This window comes from Anas platyrhynchos, chromosome 1, assembly GCF_047663525.1.
Source record: "Anas platyrhynchos isolate ZD024472 breed Pekin duck chromosome 1, IASCAAS_PekinDuck_T2T, whole genome shotgun sequence".
NCBI classification, from domain to species: Eukaryota; Metazoa; Chordata; class Aves; order Anseriformes; family Anatidae; genus Anas; species Anas platyrhynchos.
In genome coordinates, this window is record NC_092587.1 from 124,127,807 (window position 1) to 124,148,884 (window position 21,078).

At 38.3% G+C, this 21,078-nt stretch overlaps 1 protein-coding gene across 21 annotated transcripts in view; it reads left to right on the forward strand.

The window, feature by feature from the left end:
• KDM6A (lysine demethylase 6A) overlaps positions 1-21,078 on the forward strand; it is a 152,342-nt gene that overhangs the window by 23,922 nt on the left and 107,342 nt on the right. For all 21 annotated transcript variants that reach the window (XR_011804999.1, XM_072028009.1, XM_072028018.1 and 18 more), the window contains exon 3: positions 9,068-9,176. Coding sequence is in view for 20 of the 21 variants with exons in the window: in XM_072028009.1 (XP_071884110.1) it covers positions 9,068-9,176 (109 nt within the window). In the remaining variant the exon portion in view is untranslated. The remainder of the gene's footprint in view (positions 1-9,067; positions 9,177-21,078) is intronic.

Sequence of the window (21,078 nt, forward strand, 5' to 3'; positions counted from 1 at the left end):
GCATTTTTTTTTAACCCCATGATAGTAGAATTGTTTGCTAGGCTGCTGTATTTATTAGAAGCTGTGTCCTGTAAAGCCGCCTCTATTCTCTTGTCCAATAGCACCTCTGAAAACACATAAAGAAGCAGTATGGAGCTTGATATATGCATGTTTTTCCACTTGTATTTGTCAGTATCCATCTCCATGTCAAACAGCAAATTTGGTAGGGTTCGGGAAGCATCATCCTGGAAGGAGGCCTTGTGCCCCGTTCAGATAGGCGTTAATGAAGCCAGTCTCCATTGGCAGCCTGCGGTTACTGGATTCTTCAGGATGTGTTGCCTGTGGAAATTCAGTACAAAGTTTCCCTTCTCAGGGGGCTCTGGCAGGTTCCTGAGGAACATCTGAGTTGCTGTCATCACCCTGAAATCTGTGCGAGCGTTCCCCCCATGCCCCGCATTGCTGCCTGGCACAAGCAGATGCTATTGCTTGCCTTGAATGAGGCACAGCAGCTCCTCCATCCAGTAGCAGGGCTGCTTATTTGTTGTGTGACTCTGTCAGAGGCTGTATCCCTCCTGCTCTAATTGCTTGAGGCTCAGAATACTACAGAAGGTGGGAAAGGTGAGGGATTAGGGTGGGCATTTGCAGGCATTAGCAGTGAGGAGCTGCAGCTCTTCATGGGAATTATTGTGGTGCTTTTCAAGGTGACTGGGCCTGAAGTTCTTCTCCAAAACATTTTCCTATGCAAGCTGGTTTTCATGCACGTTTGGTTATATTCCAGTGTTGCTGACATTTATAGTTGAGTAGCTTCCTCACTGTCTAAGCATAATTAAGCAGGCAGCGGAGGAGTGAATATATATGAATGGTTGTGGAAAAAGAAGAGAAGAGGATGATATGGAGAGAGGTACCCGCATGTGAGATTTCAGTGATACAATTAAAAGGAGGCTTTGCAGGGAGCTGTTCTTAGTATACTGGCTAGGCTAACTTGAAAGGTGCCTGAAAATTCCCTATTTCCCAGCCCATTAACGTCAGTTCTTAAGTTTTCTTCATAAACAGCTTCTGTCCCATTTTTATCTCCATCCTTCCAAACTAAATCCTCTTTTCCTTGTATTTCCAGACTAGGCTACCAATAATGCTGAGCTCGGAAAATTGAGCCACCTCTGATGCTTGGACCCCTTTGGAGCTGAATTTTAGACTGTGCAATTTTAACAGAGCAGAGCAATTGCCAGTTTTTAGTATTTTTATGGTAGCTGCATATCTGTATAACCGTGAATTTAAACAACAGCACTGAAAAATTATTCTGTTCAATCTGAAACTAAGTATTTGCTCATTATTTCTGTCAGTCTTTGTAGACTATTTCTTATGGACGTGTATGTACATTGTTCTTGTTCTCTTTTCAATACTTTTTTTCATAACTTTTTTCAAGCATTTTTATTCACTTCTTCATTGTCTGCTTTGTGTGTGATAGCTGATAGTCACTGTTGTGTTTCCCAAGATTTCTGTCCAGATCAGCAGTTTTCTGCATGAATAACAGTTAAGTTGTAAACATTTTTCTTAAGTAAACCAGGCAGCTGTTAAGGCAAACTCTGGTTTTATTTAGTTGGTCTTTCCCCCCATGTTGATTTAATTTTATTTCCAAAGTTATTTACACAATGAGATCAGTAACACAATTTAGTTGATGTTTAGATGTTTGATATCTCAATAAAATCTCTATGAAGATTTTTAGCTTGCCAGATACAACTGGTTTAATATTTTCAAAAATATAAGGTTGTCTGTTGGAGTTAACTGAAGGGTCGTGTCCTCACATCTCGGTTGTGATGTCCTGTGTGGAGTATAGTTCCGAATTGCTAGAATAAAATCAAATTAATTAGTATAAAACTTTATTGTGTAGTGAACTATTCATTAGCGCTAGAACAGTTGCAAAATTCAGGTGCTGAAATCCAACTCAAAACATAATTACTGTGGTGAGAATAACAAAAAAATCTGTCTATATTCTCTGGTAAAAATCAGCCATTTCAATTGCCTGTGAAAAATCTACTGCTTGCTTTAAAAAAAAAAAAAAAAACATTAAAAAACAAACGTTTATCTATATAAAAATAGAATGCAGGATTTGGCATGATGAAATTCCATACAATATTTGTCATATCTCTTGGGTCTCCAGATTATGAAATGTTTTCCAAGTACAGGATAGAGAACATTCTGTTCACTGGTCGTTCAGAATCTGTTTTAATTTCCTGTATAATTATGTGTGTGTGTGTACATTCATACATACATAAATTTATACATTTGTAAGTACATCTCACTGTATTTAAAACAAATAGCAGGGGTTTGGATCCTAAAGGTGATCTCAGAATTAATGCAGGGTGATTCACTACATTAACTTCAGACAACTAATTATCCATCAAAGTGCCCTTAGTTATGCACACCGTCAGCTGAAAACCACTGAGCTTCCCATATTCCCTTTGAGAAGTCTGTGCTTGAGCTTACACCTGTGGCAGAAAGCACTCAAAGATGCTGGGGTTAATACCCAGTGGTCTTGATCTGATGATGGCAAGTTTGTTTTTCCCCACTCTGCTAAAAAGTCACTTTTTTCCACTTGCCATTGATTTACATATCTGCTGTTTTGTATGCTGCTCTGCAGTTCTGTGCTTTTCATGAAGTATTACCTCCCATTTTTCAATGATAATTGGCTTCAGGAAGAAGTATTTCTGAGTTCCTAGTGTCTCCTTTTCTCCATCTGATTGTAGCGCTTGTTTTCGTGATAGTATTTCTCTGCAGTAGGTTTCTAAATTGTTTTTTTTTTATTTTACTGTTTGTTTCTTACTGTGATGGTGTGCTTCTTTCACTCTACAACATTTTCTGTCTGTGACATTTACCTTTCAGATAGTTTTTATGTTAATTTTCACTTGTAAATTCAGCAGCCTTGATCATACTTCTGCCCATTTGCTTCTTCGTCTCCTTTCTCTTCAACTTCCACATTCTACTGAAAGTTATCCTTGTAACAAATATTTTTTTTTCAAATGATGGAGTACCATAGAAAAGTTCTAGACTGCAGCAGTAGCTTTTTAAGAAACTTAATTGGTACCGAGTTCTGCATGTAGCTAACACGTAACTGCTTGTTCTTCTTTCTTGCTTGCAGTGTTTATTCTTGTGAGCCAGTTCATGGAGTGGTAGCCAGGGGAAAATAAATTGGCCAAAGCTGGTGATGCATCTCTTGAGAAATCACGTGCGGAGAGGATCAGTTTCCATTGCTGTAGACTTCTTACTGTCCCTGAAACAACAAGGGCTTCTGATGATCTTAGTATTGCTAGTAGGTTAGAATTAACTTCCTGACATTCAAATATATTAGGGAAATTTTTGCTAAAATAAAAATAAATAAATAAAAAAAATGACCAAGGAGCTCTATTTGTGATTTTTTCTCCTTGAGGCCTAAGCAGATTTGGGCATGAGCACGTTTGTGTCCAGCACGCGGTGCTTTAAGAGGCAGTTGTATAATATGGCCCACGTTTGAAACACAACGAGAGCAAACTTGTGTTAACATGAGAGAGAAACTTTATTTAGAACACAATATGAGCCTCACAGAGAGAGAGTATATAAAGAAGTCTTGAAAGCTCTGCTGGGAATTAATACTGAGTATGAAAGTAAGGGAAGTTGAGAGTACTGTGCCAGCCACACAGAAGGAGAGCCTTTAGTGGCAGATATGCTGAATTAATATAGGTTACCTTTCATCAAATATGAATTGTATGCTTTTCTTTGGGGAAGCATATGAAGTATTCTTTTAAGTCATCAATAGCTCAGGAGTTGGTGTTTATCCAGGCAGTCATTGATGTGGGGGGGAAAATAGTTTAACTTGTGAAGAATTCAGGCTACTCTTTTTTCTTTTTGCTTAGCTGAAGGTAGCCTTGAAGGTAGACTTCTGTTGTTGCAGAGCAGGAACTAGAACGAAATCAAGAGGTTCTTGGGATGGTAGCTGGCATTGTTGTGTGAAAACAGAGTGCATTGCAGTGACCTGTGGCATGGAGGAAGAATGGAGGAGCAGCCTTTCAGAATACCCACTTGTGAGAGTGAGGGGAGAATAGGCCCAGCACATCCATAGATGCCTGCTTTCCTGGTCTGAAGATGGCCCTCAGACTGACTGGCAGGAGACTGATCATCGCTCCAGTATCCAGCACTGTCTACAGAATTACTTTGTTTTTCAGAAGGTTAAAATATCCCTTAAGAGCTAATTAACATTTAATTTCTAAGCATTAGTGTAGTCTTCCATTTGTGAAGAGTCCACTGGAGTCTCTTAATTTTTTCTCCTGCAATTTTTTCATGCTTCTAGTTCTCATTACCTGCCTGCAAAGCCTGTACGTTCAGATTATTTATTCCTAGAGAAGCATGAATAAAGCAGGAACTGTTTGTTTGTTTGTTTCATGCACATATAAATGATGTTTAGTATTTTTGTATTCTGGTCTTGAAGGCTCTAGTAACATTTTGGGTATTTGAATTTGTTGTTTTGCATTGTTGCCTGCTTTGTCTTGAACTGTTGATGCGGTTTTTGGCTTTCTGTGGCTGTCTTTTTCAGTTTTAAGTAAAAAAAAAAATAAAAAAAATTGCTGTATCAGTGCACTCTTCCATTTTCATACCATTAATGTATTAAAAGATGAATAATTTACATTTCGCTATGTTTAGTCATTTAGTCCTGCTACTGCCATCTTAGCCAATTGCACTCATGGAGAGTAAGGAAGGACATCATTACATCATCTTATAAACAACAAAGCTGTGCTATTCCATCCCCCTCTGCCCTTAAAGCTGTTGAACGGGAGTTTGAATTTGTGCTGCAAAATACAAATAATTGCAACCAAATTTGAAAACATTTTTTCTATGCATTAGATGATGCAGAAATAACATTGCCCTATGTTCTCCTTTACCAAGTAGATCTGTAGGATGTACGTATCAGTGGCTCTTGTGTAAAATACTTTGAATTCTGTTTTTATCCATTGGATTTTTTTTTCCTTATAGTGTATTCCCAACTCTGCAGTCTTTCTTCATGAAAAGAAATCATGGTCTTAATAGCCAAAATAAGCTTTTTTTTTTTTTTTTTTTTTTTGTCCTATGGAAAAGGGCATGGGGGGGGAAGTAGCATATTTAGTTTAGTACTCCACAGAAACTTAATGAAAAGTTCTTGCAAAAGAGGGAAAAACTGTTCCAACATCTTTCTGGTAGTACTAATAGATAGATAGTGAACACACAGGGGTTTGGTAGTTTGTGTTTTTTTTTTAAATGATAGTGATTTTTTTCTCTATTATAAACACACAGGAATGTTTTGTGAGCTTTTTCCTAGTTGATAAATACATAAAAATAATTTGTTTTGTTTCTCTTTCACTGTGTTGTATTTAAATTTGGATTTGGAATTGATCGTTGAATTTGCCAGATCAGAATTTCCCCCGGAACTGGCTCTGAAGCCATAAGAAGCATTTTGTAACTATCTTATTAGAAGTGTTGGCAGTGGTGTGTTACTTAAGTTTGCTTTTAATCAAGCAGGTGGCAGGCGACATGGGTATTATCGTACTTGTATTTATTTTTTATCTCATAAGCAGTAGCTTCTTTTCCTGAAGCCATTCCTGCATTCGTTTCCTGCTTCTGCTCCAGTTGCCATGCTGCGAGGCAGCTGCTGGTGATGGTTTTGCCAAGTTTTTAAATTCTTCAGGTTTCCCTTTTATCTTCATGCAGCCTTGAACAAAGGGAAGGAAGTGGACGATGCTGCGTAGCAATCTTCCTGTCCATTTCAGGGTCTTTCTCCTCCTTGTTAATTTGTCAATGCTAGCAATTCTCAAGCTCCATTGGGTATACTTATTTCCCTGCATGGTGTGTGTTTATTACAGTACTTAGACATCTGAGTTTTGGTTTTAGTTGTTTCATTTGTAGCTTTCTTAGAGTTCTTGGTGCATCAGGACGTTTTAAATCGCTTGTACAAGTGGTGTCAAAGATGGCCTTTGCAGATCCAGACCTAGTGAGGTGAGACCTTCCGATCGCAGGCACAGGTAGCGGTGACCTCCCTCTTCAAAACACTTTGCATCTGTCATGCAGCCAACAGCAGCCATCTCTTAACCTCTGCAGCAAAATACCTGTTCCTTTCTAAAGATTTTAATGGAAGGGTTTGTTGGGGAAGAAAGTTTCTCAACCCAAAGTGAAGTTGGCCAGATCAGCGTGTCTAGGTGGATCCGCCTTTGGCTGGTAGGAAGAGGTGTAAAGCAAGGAGTGCTCTTGCTTTTGGTTTCTGTTTCATTGGGTTAGAAAGTGCTAGAAGACGGTTAAGTCACGTGAAATAACTGGCCCAAAAAGGAGTGTGCTCAAGTGTAAGTGCTTTCCTGACAGCACTCCTTCTCGGTTGGAGATCAGTGGATGGCACGCCTGGATTGCTCCAGCAGTTAGCTGGTACTGAAGGGGAAGTTCTGGTGTGCAGCTGTCGTGGCCAAGCCTTGCCTGCTGCTGGCAGCAGCGTTTGTAGGATGGGTTAGCTGGGTCCTCAGAGTGTGTTCAAAGACAAAGGGAAAATGTGCCTTGCTGAGAGTTGGTCAGAGTTCTGGGAAAGACTTGGATGCAGCTCGTTGTGTCCCTGCTTTGTATGGGACTACAGAAGCATCTTTTAATGAGGATTTACTTAAAAAGGGATGGGGGAATGTTCAGGATCCCTGGATGCCTAGCTGCCTAAGTGCATATGATTTGTAACTTCCTTGAAGATGCTGTATGGAAAAATGCTGTTATATTTGTTCATTAAGTTAAGTTCCCCTTAAATACCTGTAGCTGTCTAGTTAAAGAAATAAAATACCCCCAAGATTCCTCTCCAACAAATCGTTCAAGCTGCCAGTTGTGGTGGCAGCTTCTCTGTGCTCTGAGCAGTGACTGAATTGTAGAAGACAATTTCAAAAAATGTTGTAGTGTGAGCATTCTCTTCAGCTCCAGCAGGTACAGGGTTTCATCAGAAAATGGGAGGCCTATCTGCAAATTCTGTCCATGACGGTAACGTTAGAGGCACCAGCAAGGATTATGTTAGGTTTGTACAAATCCAGAGATGACACCAAAAGGTGGGAGAGGAATCAAGTCACAAAAAGCAAGATAATGCACTAAAACATTTACAGATGGCAGTGCTTTCAGTGGATTAGCCTGAATGCTGAGAGTTGGCTCAAACACACACAACAATTTTAAGAAATTCACTTTAAGCTTGTATGCTTTGGTTCTGATTCCAGGGTTAATTTTCTTTAGATTGCGAGTTGGCTGACTTGGAGAAGTATTTATAGGGGGTGGGAATGAAATTAAAGGAGTAGTAGCTTTGATTAACTGTCAGCAAAATCTGTCTTTTCAATGTAGTTTGGTGAGTCAAAACTTGCAGCCTTAATGAAAAATTCTGCACCAATTTTATATTTATATATATATATGTATATATATTTATAAAGGCATCTGCATTTCTCAATTTAATGTCTTGAGAATATGGCCAAATACCTACAGTTTGAAATATGTAATTTAAATGAATTTATCATGTTGTTTCCATACCATACACACGCCTAATAAATTTAATATAGATGTCTTCCATTTTGCTGCAGTTCTGCAGCAGCATAGCTTTGTCTTTATCAGCCAGAACTTCTGTTTTTGAAAACAGACGTAAAAGAAGGCTACGACCAAGAACCACTCATCCAGTCACTTAGGTGGCTATTTGTCCATTGAGTGCAGTGAGACCTATCTCATAGCTTTCACTTTGGAAAAACAATGTTAAAACTGGCATAGCAAGGTAAAAACAACACATTAAAATACAGATCAGTGATTTGTATTCTCCACTGGTGTTTTTGAACTGTTCCATAATATTGCCTTATGTTTTGATGGTATTTCTCATTTTGAGCATTAATATAAGCGTGCATAAAGTAAATCACAAATACGGCCAAACTGACTATTGTAGAAATTGAAATACTACAGGATAGATTGACATGTCCCCCCCCATTATTTACGGTTTTAATTAAACGACTTAACAAATTGTCATTTTAGACTAAATATTAAGGTTTCTGTAATAAATTGCATTCAAGCAGTTGGTAATTGCAACCAAATTTGAAATATAGTCAAACCATGAGTTGTTGGAAACCAGGGACTAGCCAGCTGGAGTTGGAATTCACTGGAATTCCAACAAGCTTTTGAGAGCAGTGAAGTCTTCTGCCAGCTCAAAGGACTCTCCCTCCTGTTTAAGTTTGTCCAACTACTTCACTTTAATGGCTGGGATGTTGAAAATCAATAATCTGGAAGTTCAAAAAGTTGGGATTTTTTTTTTTTTTTTCCCCAGCCTGTCAGTAGGGTCATGAGGTTAAAGATTGTGACTGTTGTGATGAATAGAAGACACTAGTTCATCGGTGTATTAAAAAAGCACTGAATATGCTTCAGTTGTGTGTGCTGCTTACAACCTTCTAGGGCAAGTTCTCTCAAAGTAAAGTTATTTGAGTTCAGGTTTCTAACTTGAGCTCAGTCTACAGTGAGTGTGCAGTAAGTGGAGGGTAGTACAGAGTACACTTTGTGACATGACAGAGGTATGCGAAGAGTTAGGTATTTGGGAAATACATGCTAAGCTATGTGAATTGCCCAAGTATGTTGAGGTGCTGTATTCAGCTTCAGCTGTGAAGCTGTGTGGCAGCTTAGTAAAAACTAATGGCATGATTGGTATAATGAAATGTGAATCCTTCAGAAGAAAAACACAATGGGAATAAAATAGTTTAGAGGGGATTCTTTCTTGCAGATTGGAAAAAAATGAATGAAATAACATTTATTTTTTTGTTTTTAAATAATTATCATTTTGTTTTGTGTTTGGGAAATCAAATATTTCTGGAGTCAACAGATAAAACGGAGAAAACTTCACTTACTCATTTACTATCAGTTTGTACTAGAATCATGAACTTCAAAAAACTGTTGTAATATTTCATTTCTTCTTCAAGCAGTAATGCTAACTATAAGATATTTAGGGTGTAGACTTCTTCCATTGGAGAGCAACAATTCTGTTACTTCTCAGAAAATGTATTATTTGCTTTAGTTAAATACAGTATTTTGAAACCCTTGTATTTCTTTTTCCCAGGCTGTTCGCTGCTATGAATCGCTAATTTTGAAAGCTGAAGGAAAGGTCGAGTCTGATTTCTTTTGTCAGTTAGGTCACTTCAACCTCTTATTGGAAGATTATCCAAAAGGTAAGTGCTTTTTATTTTTTTGTATTTCTGGTAAATATCTTTGGGGGATTGTCATTTGATGTAGGTGATAAAATAGAATCAAAAACATTCGGATAACTCACTACATTCTTGGCTTGTATTATATTTCAAAGCCCATAACAGAATAAGACTGATGATGTCTTTATGAAAGCACAGTTGTATTCTAACTTCTTGAGCTTTTTTAAAAACTGAATTTTAATTGGGAAAAACAAAACAAAACAAAAACAAAAACACCACCACCAAAAGCATAATATGCTGCTGATTCAGGTGAGAATATGAAGTTTATCTAGTTTTATATACCATGCTACTTGCTTTATTTTTCTGGGTCACTATATGACTACAAACTGTTGAATTCGTACCCATGAAGGATTCTTTTTTGGGGTGGGAAAGATGGGAACTGCAGAAGCTAACAGTGCTGTAAAGACAGGTGTGTAGAGTGAGCACCTGTCCTAAATTGGCCTTGCATTTGGCCTTCATGTTTGTCCACAATCTCAACGGGTAAGAGTAGGCTGAAAATGCTAATTTAAAAGCAAAAACCAGCACTTGATGTGTTTTCAAGGTCTGTTTTAAACACGGAGTGGGAGAATGGGTGTGTGGGTTGTCTGGAGGGAGATGTTATTATTTTAGGTCTGTTTCTTCAGGCTTTTAAATTATTAAAAGCTTTTTGCCATCATTTCAGCCCCTGAACATAACTTAATGTACATTTGTGCTTTGCTGTATATGGGTCAGTAGACTGCTTTTTTGGTAGAGGTGTTGATTCGAAAGGTACCCTGCTGTGTTGCTGCCTGAGGCGTGGGGCTACATCTTTAGCTTGTCCTGTTGCCCATTGATTGCGTGCTCATTGTCAGCCTGTGTCTGATAGCTGACTCCTTCCAGTGGTTGTGGAGTGTTTAGATGAGCCAAAAGTCTGTGTCTACTGTAAAACTGTGCGAGTTAGGGTTCCTGGAAGCCTATCTTGTCTTTTTTAGGTGACAGATGTTTCGATTTGTTACTGCTAGGGAGGAATTTCCAGTATGTAAATTTAGAAAGCTTTGTGTAATCATTACTGTCCACCTTTTTCTACTGAGTACATGGGGGAGCCCTTCATACCCACAGCTTGTACCTACTATGCCCTGTCTAGTGGGTGTAATGTAACATAACCATGGATGTTTCAGATTCCGCAGGCATGGCAAAACCTGAAGGGAGCGTTGTGGCATGCTGCCTATAGAGTTTCCTGAAGAGTGGTCTCATTTCATGCATTTTAAACTTTTAAAAAATTACATAAGAAAATTCTGCCACTCCCTCTGCAAATAACTTATACTGTTGTTTCTGATCAGCCTAATACAACTCTGCACGACGTGACTGCGGAATGGCTTATTGGATATACCAATTAGGCAGAACTATACACAAGCATGAGCATAAGAAACATTTAGACATAAAAACTTGTATTAACATATTGGTATTTTCTTAGATGCTGCTTTAAAGTCACATCTAAATCATGAAGTCTCAGAAAGTGAGAAAACTTTGTTAGTAGTGAAATACTTGGATTAAGGAAAAAAAGGTGGTATATTCAAACAAATGATGTAGTGGAGGAAGTGGAGGAAATGATGTATCAAAGGAATTTTGATAGATGGGAAATACAGCAGTGGCTCAGGGAAGGTGAAGGTTTTTTGATTTCATTGAGGGACATGTTCTTGTTCACAGGAGCTGTTGACATTCAGTACCAATGACTGTAAAAGTATTATTCACGATGCAAAAAAAAAAAAAAAGTATTCTCTATTTCAGCTTTTCAGTCTGAAAGAACTAGAGTGCTGGTTCATTGCATCTTAAATTTAAAGCGCGAATAACTTTGTTCCATCTGTAAGTTTAAATTCTGTTGCTCTTAATTATCAAACACGCTAACGGCAATTATGGTTAATTTTTTAAATACTTGAGATCTGAAAAGTAAAGGGAGTTCAGGAATGCACTCCCTGACTAATCAGATTTTTAAGTCTTGAAGTTCCAGAACTGTACAATGCTGCAGCAGGCCCTTCAGAACTACAATGTGTCTAGTCTGAAATTAGTCTTGGATAAAGCTGTGGAGAAGTTGATGAAGGATGTAATTAATAAAATATCACGAGTAGTATGACTAATGCTAAGCAACTTTTTTCCCCTTGGAAGCCTGTTAGTTATTTTATTAACTACTTTTAATAAATGTATACACTTGTGCATGTAATGTAGGAAGGTGTGTCTTTATTAAAGGCAAATGTCATAGTGTTCTTCATTTATAAATGTTCGCAGTACAGTGTGTGCTAAGTAGAACTAAATTGTTAATTGACTGCAAAAGTACAAAAAGTGGTCAACTTTAAGCAATGCCAGGTTGGTAGAGATCTGGTAAGAGCTTCATGTTTAAATTTTGTTCTGGTTTGGTCTCTCTCTGTTAACTTTGTTCACAAACATGGATCACTCAGGTGTATTCTGTGCACATTAGTATTTTCAGGTTGCCAGTAACTTCTCACGTGTGTAGTAGCAAAGACCTGTGGGTCACTTCTGGATAAGAATTAGGACTAGTTCTGGAAAAGAGGGACCCCGAGAAAGATTGATGGCAGGTTACTGCATGTCATTACTGGAAGTAACAAGGCAAGCACTATCCTGGCACTGTGCACACAGGGAGTATCAGTTAGGAGCAGGCTGACTTGGAATGCAGAATAAGGTGGTGGCAGATGCCTTACTGAAGCCTAAGTACAGCTAGCATATGTTTTTGCATTTTTAACTGAAACCTATTAAATGTTGTAGTAATCTCTCAATGTACATTATGTTTTCCATTGACTGTAGCCACCTAATTTCAGGTATAACATGCTTTTTCATTTAAAAACAAAACAAAAAAATAGTCTCCAACAAAAAGTTGTGATTTTGCATCAGAAGTTACTGGATGTTGTTCATTCTTTCTCTGTCTTATGTCTGATGTCAGACTAGAGCATCAAGATGTTTTTTTCATAGCATTTAAAACTCCTGAAGCTGGTCTACAGCTTGTACTTATCCTAAAACTCAGCGCATTTGAGTTGCTGTTGTTACCTAAGGGATTTTCTCTACATCCATGGAATTGAGTTGTCCTGTTAATGTCACTCAGATGTCGTTAGGAGAAGGTGATATAGTCAAGGCATCAACCTTGGGCTGATTTTGAAATACTGTGAGCTACTGACTCGTATGTTCAGACAGTGATAACCAGGGCAGATGGATTCAGTTCAGCGAGCATGTTTCAAGGTGCTTTCTGTGCCCACCATTTGTCTTCCTGGTCATCACGGGTCAGGATTTGGCTTCAAGTGTTACCAAAACGAGAACGTTCATTCCTCCCAATGACAACTTCCTGTTTTTGTAACTCTAATATGATGTCTTTTTTTTTTCTTTTTCTTTTTAAAACTAGACAACTGTTCACCAGTTGTTTGAGGCTTCCAAACCCATTGTTCCCTGGGCATGTCTTCAGCAGCATCACCCACCCGCTTGCTGCCGCTCTCTGCGTTGTGCAGGCACAGCTGAATGTGCAGCTGTGTGGGGAACTGGTCCAACTGAAAAATTACCTAGCAGAAGTGATGCAATTGCCCCAGAATGTGAAACCTCAGCCTTGGGTTTTGTCAGAGGAGGTTCTGTAGGCTTTTGGACCCAGGCAACACTGCGAATCCAGTTAAGACTCTATAGCATATACCCGTCATTTTTGCTGGCAGCTGCATTCCTTGGGTGGGCTGGGCTTTATTTATGTATTTATTATTTGCTTATTATTTATTTATTTATAACTAGAATTAGTCTTACAGGAAGGTGGTGTTACATCAGTATTTGGAGATGTTTTTTTTTTTCTTTTCCTTTTTCCATGACTCTGGTTTTCATAAGGAATACAGACTGTAGGCAGTGATCTTGGAGGTTTTAGTTGTAGTTGAAATCTGAGCTCACAAGCTCTGACATCATCTGTGTTTTCCTTGGGGGTCTTTGCATCTATTTTGTAGAAGGTTCATATAAAGAACTTCTTTACTGAAAGGGTTGTTAGGCACTGGAACAGGCTGCCCAGGGAGGTGGTGGAGTCACCATCCCTGGAAGTCTTTAAAAGACGTTTAGATGTAGAGCTTAGGGATATGGTTTAGTGGGGACTGTTAGTGTTAGGTCAGAGGTTGGACTCGATGATCTTGAGGTCTCTTCCAACCTAGAAATTCTGTGATTCTGTGATATACATCAACTGTATTCCAGCCTGTGACTTGGAGCACGGTTATCAGTTGCATAAGTGCAGGCATACTTTTATTATTGGCCACCTTGAATTTCTGTTCTCTGAATAAAATTCTTGAAAGTAGAAGTAGATAATGCAATTAATGAGTTAAGTGGGAAAGAAATGCAATTATTCAAATTGCAGTTACTAAAGTGCAATAAATACTGCACTGAAATAATTCTTACTGCTGTACTCAAGCGTGATGTGTTATGTCAGTGTAATTTTAATAATTTTATTTGTGGATAGTGACTGTGTTGTCAGAAGCACTAGTGTAAAATATTCTAAGTAATTTGAGACAGTATTGCTTAGTTCAAGGGAATTTTTACCAATGTGTAGAATATTCCTCACTCATTTATTAAACACTTCGACTGTTCTTATGTAAAGCAGCGTGGTTGCAAGAATAAATCCCAATTTCAACAATGTGCATGTTTTCCTCTACGCTTACAATTCAAGCTTTGTAGTGTTTTTATTATTATTATTTTTTATTTGTATTTTTTCTATAGTAGTTAATGTTTTAAGCTATCAGAACTTTAAAGGAAAGTACTGTCAGTGGAAACCATTTCAGTGTGCTGAGTTCAGAGGTAATCGAGTAGTAGGCATGATCTTATAAACGTGAGAGAGAAGTTCCCAGCATAGATAGGATTGTGCAGATTGCTGCTGCCTTGCTGCTGGGCTGGCTTTTACCGATGAGTCCTGGAAGAACTGGAATGGAGTTTAAGTAGGCGAGCAGCTGAATGAGCTGAGGGAGAGGTGGCTGTGTTTCAAATTGAGATTATATTTGTGATTTTTTTTTTCTTTTGTTGCTTGTAATTGTTAATAATTGCCTGAAATTGGGTTGCTTCTATTTAGAGCTGTTTATATCATCTTCAGGATGGTGTTGTTGAATTTCAGGCAATTGAAACTGTCACATGAAATTCCTGTAGAAAGTAGTAAGAATATTCTCCTAAGCTTACAAGACAACAGTGCTCTTTATAAATTTGGTTTCTGTTTTGTGAATGTGGTGGTGTTTTTTATTAGCAGTAGAGGATTCTTATTAAAGAATATAACTGGACCATGTTTCCATGTTTTTGACTGAGTTTTTTTTCATTTTGGGAAATGTTTTAATGCTTATTTGTCAAAAACCATTTTGTGGAATATGTTCTTTGAAGGATTTTGAGCTACCTGTGGTTCTATTGTGTTCCTTCACTGACATTCTCAATTTTTAAAGATCTTTTTTTTCCCAGTAAACATATGCTAAACTGGATGCCGTTCATTATCTAAAAGATTTGTGTAATAGCAAACTTTGTCATAAGTAACTCGTTTGTCTTGCACATTTAGCACTTAGTCTCCTGTGTGAATAGCTGAGTAAGATCATGGGACGTCGGGTTTCCCACCAGCATGCCACTGCATTATATTTCCACATAGGGATGCGCATTTGTTAATAACATTACTGAGAGGACTTTCTATTTTTTTCTTCTGTAAATGTATGATTGAGTTGCCTTTGTATGTTCATGTTCATTCTGTGTTAAAAAGGAAGACATGCTTTAGGCTTCTTTGATCACATCTTTTTGGTACTTTAAGCACAAATCTCTAGAGGAAGCTGGGAACAACCTCTTCCCTGAGGCCTTAGAACAAAAGACCTGAGCCGTGTTTTGCTGCTCTAACTTCCACACCTTTTTTTTTTTTTCTTTTTTAAAATCATTGACTCAACCTTGGAATTTCCTCAACTTTTGATGTTCTTAATTCTGGGGCCCAGCAGCATTCACATTGCTGGGTTAAAGCACTATTGTGGAGAAATCCTTGCACAATGTAATCAGCTGTTTCCAGAACCTGCAAATGGCTCCCAGGTGTTTAATGAACATTTATTTTTCGTGAACGAGTTGTCAGATTTAAAACAATATATATACCTTCTCTTTGCTTTTCTTGTGCTGTTCTTCAGCTAATTTTCTGTTACCATTTATTTTCACACTAGATGAGCACTAGGAATTGTTCTTTGCTTGTTTAAAAATTAACAACGAGAAAAATGTATTTAAGGCCATTTTTCACTGAAGACTATGGAGCTTTGGGTTGTTCAGGTTCTCTTCTCAGGTGTATGTCATCAACTTCAAGCTTGCCTGTAACTTTTTGAAGTTTAGCAAGCCAAAAATACATGGTGGTCACATTTAGCCTTGCAAGGTGCCACTAGATGGTGTCAGTATCTAGTTCACTTTACCCTTACTTTGGCACCAAAATACTCAGAGTTCCATGTTAGTATCACTTTCAAAGGCCTCTTAAATTTTCAGGTATCATCAGAGTAGGCAATAAAAGATGTTCTTTGGTGACTGTGATTTGTGATTGGATGTGCTAGAAATAACAAGTAGAAGGATGTCATTCAGGCAGTTCTTGATCCCCATTTTCATCTTGCTTTACTGATGCAATTTCGTAATTTGTGAAGCTTTACCATTCTCTTATGCAGTTAAGGAGATAAAAAAAAATATATATCTGAAACCACATACATGGTAATTGTATAAAATGTATTTTGTTTCCTCTGTGTGAAATCAAGGAATTAAACAGGAGCAAATCAGGAAGGTATCACCATCATCAGGTATCATCCCTGGCATGATGGTGAGATGTCCATTGACCCTAGTCATAGTAAGAGAAGAAGCCAAGTCTTGGGGAGAGAATCAGAAAAGGCTGTATCATTCTGTCTGTGTGTATCTGTAGATGCTGCAAACGGGTGGCTCTGGGTGGCTGTGAAAGTCTTTTAATAAGAGGGAGCCAGTGGAGGGTGGCTGTTTAGACTTACGGAGGGCCAGTGCTACATTTGGTGGCAGAGGCAGGTAAGATTGTGGAGTAGCTTAGGAGATTTCTTGCTGTCCAGTGTCATTTTAATTCTTTCAGCAGAAAGATAATGCTTTTGTTTTCAGAACTATTTTAGCCAAACACTGTTTTATTTGCGTCAAGCCATATAGGTGATTCTGATTGCTCTGAAAACCTACATATACCGGTGGGGCAAACAAGCCCCTTATTCAGGGTGGAATGGCAAATGCTGTGTCTGCCACTCAGTATGCTGCAGGATTTTCCAGAACCTAGGCATAAGGATCATCTGACAGGCAAGTAATGTAAAATTGCTAGGTTTTGGAGAGTAAAGTTGATTGAAACAGTGCTAGCTTGATTTGATAAGTAATGAAGTACTAGGCAAAAGGATGGAGGTAGGCTACCAGGAACCACTTTTGTAGGAATTATTGAGACACTTGTCCGGGTATTGTTTTAGATGTCTGAATATGATTTCTCAGTTTTGTGTTTAAGAAAATTTTCTGTGGTTGAAAAGGTGATGTTATGAATGGAGTTGAGAATGAAGAACGAACACGGGTTTTGCATGCTGTGAAAAAAGAAGTTTCTGTATGTTTAAACTCCGGCAGTTCCAGAGGTTTAAGAATTTCAGTGGTGAACTTCTGGATTTGAAAAACTTAATAATAAGCTCCTAATCAGAAGATTGTCTGCTGAATTCTGCTGTGCTTAAGAGTGATTTCAAAGTATTCATTTCGTTTTGGTGTTTTGTAGCCCTAGATTAGTTTTAATGGATTTTTAAGGCTCGTTGTAAGTGGCATGTTGCAGAAGTTCTTAGATGCTTAATTTAACTTTTCTGTTCCAGTACATTTGGATTCCTTTCAAAATTTTCCCTGTATTCCTAGTATTCTTAAAGTTCACATTATTTGTGAAAATCTTACTACTTGCAAAGCCAGTTTTATTTAGAGATCTCTAATATTTAAAGATCTGATTTGTCCGTCTTATTATCTCTATGTTTTAAATGAGAATTTTTTATTTTTTTCCTGGGAAGCCTTTAGATTATGGGCTTATTTAAAAAATTATCCCTTTTCAGTTAAAATGTCCTTCACTTTAATTTAAAAAATGTGAGTTGACTCTAATGTTTAAAAAGAACAGTGATTCATAGAACATTTTTTCTCCCGTCAAAAATTATCTTACCCTTATATTTACTTATTTGTTTTGCTCAGCAGAGGTCAGGTTTCAGAAGGGGATTTATTTATTTATCATTTATTCATTTTGCTCAGCAGATTCACTTTTCCCCCCCTTTTCCTTATTCTATAGTAAGTTTTGTAATATGAGAAGTTTGCACTCACCTCCTATAGTTAAAAACTTTATTTAGAGGAGAAGTTGCTTGTTTTAAAATTAGTAAGCTGTGTGGCTTTTCGGAAACTTTCCTTTCATAATTTGGTTTCTAGCATGACTTATGTGCAAGATTCTTGTTAGGAGTATGCTTGATTAGGGATCTTTCATGTGGGTTCTGGCAGAAACGAAAAAACAAAGAAAATTGTTGAATCCTTTTTTTTCCCCCCAGTTTTTCTGTCCATCGTTTGCAGCAGAGCTTGTGTTCTTGCGGAGCAGATGTTAATGTAGTTGTGACCAGGGCTGAAATAAACTTTCACATCTGGAACTTTAGCACTTGTTAAATACTGAAATTGTGCACGAACAACAGCTTCTAGGTGTCTAGCTTTTTTTAAGAAGGAAAGGGATACTGCAGGCCTAATGGATCCCTCTGTGATTTGCTGTTGGCAACATTTTCAGCACAACACTGAGAACTGTAGTATTTTGTCTTCAAGAAGTTAAGTGCAGTGGCTGGTAGCAGCAGAATGCTGTTACCCTAGAAAGAAAGGACTGCAATTGGAGATTTGACTAGCTACCAGTATGTCATGGTTCATGAAGACCTGGGAAGTGAGAAACAGAGGGAAGAATCACAGAATATATTGAGTTGGAAGGGACCCACAAGGATCATCACATCCAACTCCGGGCTCTGCACAGGACCACCCCCAAAATCAGCCCCTGTGTCTAAGAGCATTGTCCAAATGCTTCTTGAACTCTATCAGGCTTGGTGCCGTGACCACTGCCCTGGGGAGCCTGTCCCAATGTCTGACCACCCCCTGGGTGCAGAGCCTTTCCCTAACCCCCAGCCTGACCCTCCCCTGTCCCAGCTTTTAGGATGGATCCCTGGAACAGGTTTCTGAACCCAGAAGTGGGATTGGGCACTTCAGACACTCTAGAGGAGAGCTGTAATGTGTTACTTCTTCCTCTGTAAGAGTAATATGACCTTTCTTAGAATGAAGGTCTTACCTTCTTACTGTGTGTATATGAAATGTGCTTCATCAGGCCATGATTTCTGAGTACTCGCTTTTAGTTGTAGCATATGAGGTTGGAACTAATTTCAATGATTTCAATTGTTACTGTGAGAAGCTGCTGAATTTTATTGAAGTGTGCAAGAGGTTGAAAAGAACTTGATTTACAAACATCAGGACTCTAAGGATAACTAGCAGAATATAATGGAGCAAAAACTCCTTTAATCTATGATTTTTTTTCCCTGTGTTAAATAGTGCTAGTACTTCTGGGCAAGTTGCTTTAAAGCAGTAGCATTAGTGGAACCTAGCGTCCTGTGCCTCCTAATTTCTCTCTTCCACTGATAAGTGCATGCTTTGTCAGTCAGGTCTGAACACAGCGCATACCTTTGTTTGACCTCTCCCATTTTTCAGTGCTGTTTAGCTCTGTTCCTGTGCCTCTGGCTGGGGATCAGGGCTGCAAATCCTCTGACTGTCCAGAGTTAGGAGCAAGAATAAAACTGGAGCTATACATCTTTTTGCTGCACTTGCATAAAGAGTGGGTTTGGTTGTTGACTGTCAGTAAGGCTTTTTTTTTTCCACTGGTCTTCTGTTGTTTCTTTAGCATTGTATTTAGTGTTCTTTTCATCCCATTGTTTTATCCATATTCCCTGTATAAATTACTACAATAGTTAGTTTTTTTAAAAAATGGGTTGTAAGAATTTCTTATTTTCCTAAGTCTTGCGTTGTACGGTGCTGTTGACTTAATTATTTGAAATATGCTTTAACCTTTAAAATTTGGGTAGTTATTGCTTAAATTAAGACTTTTTTTTTCCTTTCATGTTGGTGTGGTGTATTACGAAAGTGTTTTATTGTTCGTATGTGTTTTCCTGTTTGGGAAAGCAAAATCATCCCCGTGTTCAAAAGCTAATTACACTTTTCTGTCATAAAATTATTAATGATACCCAGGAAAAGGTGAACCTGGGAGGAGGCGGTTTTCTGTTACTGTGAGCATATAGTGCCCAGCTTAGTTACAGAATGTGAGTGAAACATGGTTACTCTTAACGTTCTTAATCTTATGTTTGGGCTGTGGTCCTATACTTCAGTTTGTACTGATGCAGGGAGGGAGTTGTATTCCTAAGTTCTGAAAGGCTTAGCCTGATGGTGTCAATTTTTAAATGGTTTTATTCAGCTAAATTGCATGTAAGCATTCATGCTTTTGGCATGTTGGTAACAATCGTGAATATTCTCCTATTTTTTTTCCTACCCTGGGCATCCAAATGAATCCCGTTTTAGAGCACCAGCACTAGAAGCTGGCTTTTCAGGGAGTTCTGGTTTGAGAGGCACAATATAGGCATGGTTCATACCAACTAGGTGTGTAAAAACAGTGGCAGGGGGTGTCCAAAGATGGGTAAGTGCAGAGGTGGGTGCAGGTTGCTGTGGGTCAGATCCGTGCTGTCCTGAGTGGAGCAACGTGGAGCATGAGGAGGGCAGGAGCAGCACCACTGGGGGTGTTTGGTCCCCTGTGGAAAGCACATGGGAGTATCCTGCTGGGGGATTGTTAGAGGCAGAAAAACTCCAAACTAGTTAGAAAGAACAGGCCATCTCTGTTCCTGTATCCAACCCAAATCAATGGATTTGAGCAACGATACTGATCAACACTCAAGAAGATCCGCAAAAGAGCTGCAAGGTCCCAGAGTTTTGGTAGTCAGCTGTGTTGGGAAGGAAAAACATACCAGGAGAAAACAGCATTTGCTTTATATTGGAGGATTTGGGTAAAAACAATAAAATGGCAAACATACTCCTGCTCCAAATGTGATGGTGTAGGGGTTACCCTAAACGATCAGCATCTTTATTAGCCTGTTTGTTTCTACCCACAGGCAGAATTTTGTAAATGCAATCAAAAATATATAGGGTTGCAGTAATTAAAAAAGATTGAAGATCACTAGGGTACAGAATGTAACTACAGGAGATGAAGGAGGTCTGGGTGTATCCTCTGTGTGTCTTGTCATTAAATATATTTTCTTATTTTGCTTAAGCCTTTATACTTCCAACTTATGGACATGAGCTTGCAGGACAGGCATTGAAGGATGATAAAATTTCAGGACATAGTTCATCCGTGATACCTTCAGGAAATGAACCTGCACAGCAAGTACATACAGTTCTTGCTGTCTTAATCTGTTTAGTGACTGTAATTTTTCAAAGCAGAGGTTGTTGTCTTTTGTTGTTTGGAAAATGCATGCTATGTAGAAACCATTCTCAAATCTTACCAAGCAAATAGTAGAAAAATGAAACTGTAACTGCAGTGAATCATCATTTAAAGTAGTCCATTTTTGATGGTGCCTAGTGCAGTGATCGTACAAGAACATAAGGCCTGTTTGCATTCTAGTCTGATGTTGCCATATGCCTGTTAGCCAAAGGGCAAGATGTATCAACAAGAATTTTTAGTCAGAAAGAAGGTAGGAATGGCTATTTGAGAAGCGCATTGCTATGTAGTACTAGTATTCTTCAAAACAGCTGTTCTAGAGCTGGTTTTCAGCTTAGTCTGTCTTAGTAGATGTTGAATAAAATGTAAGCTTTTTTTTTTACTTGCTTTTGTTTCTCCAGC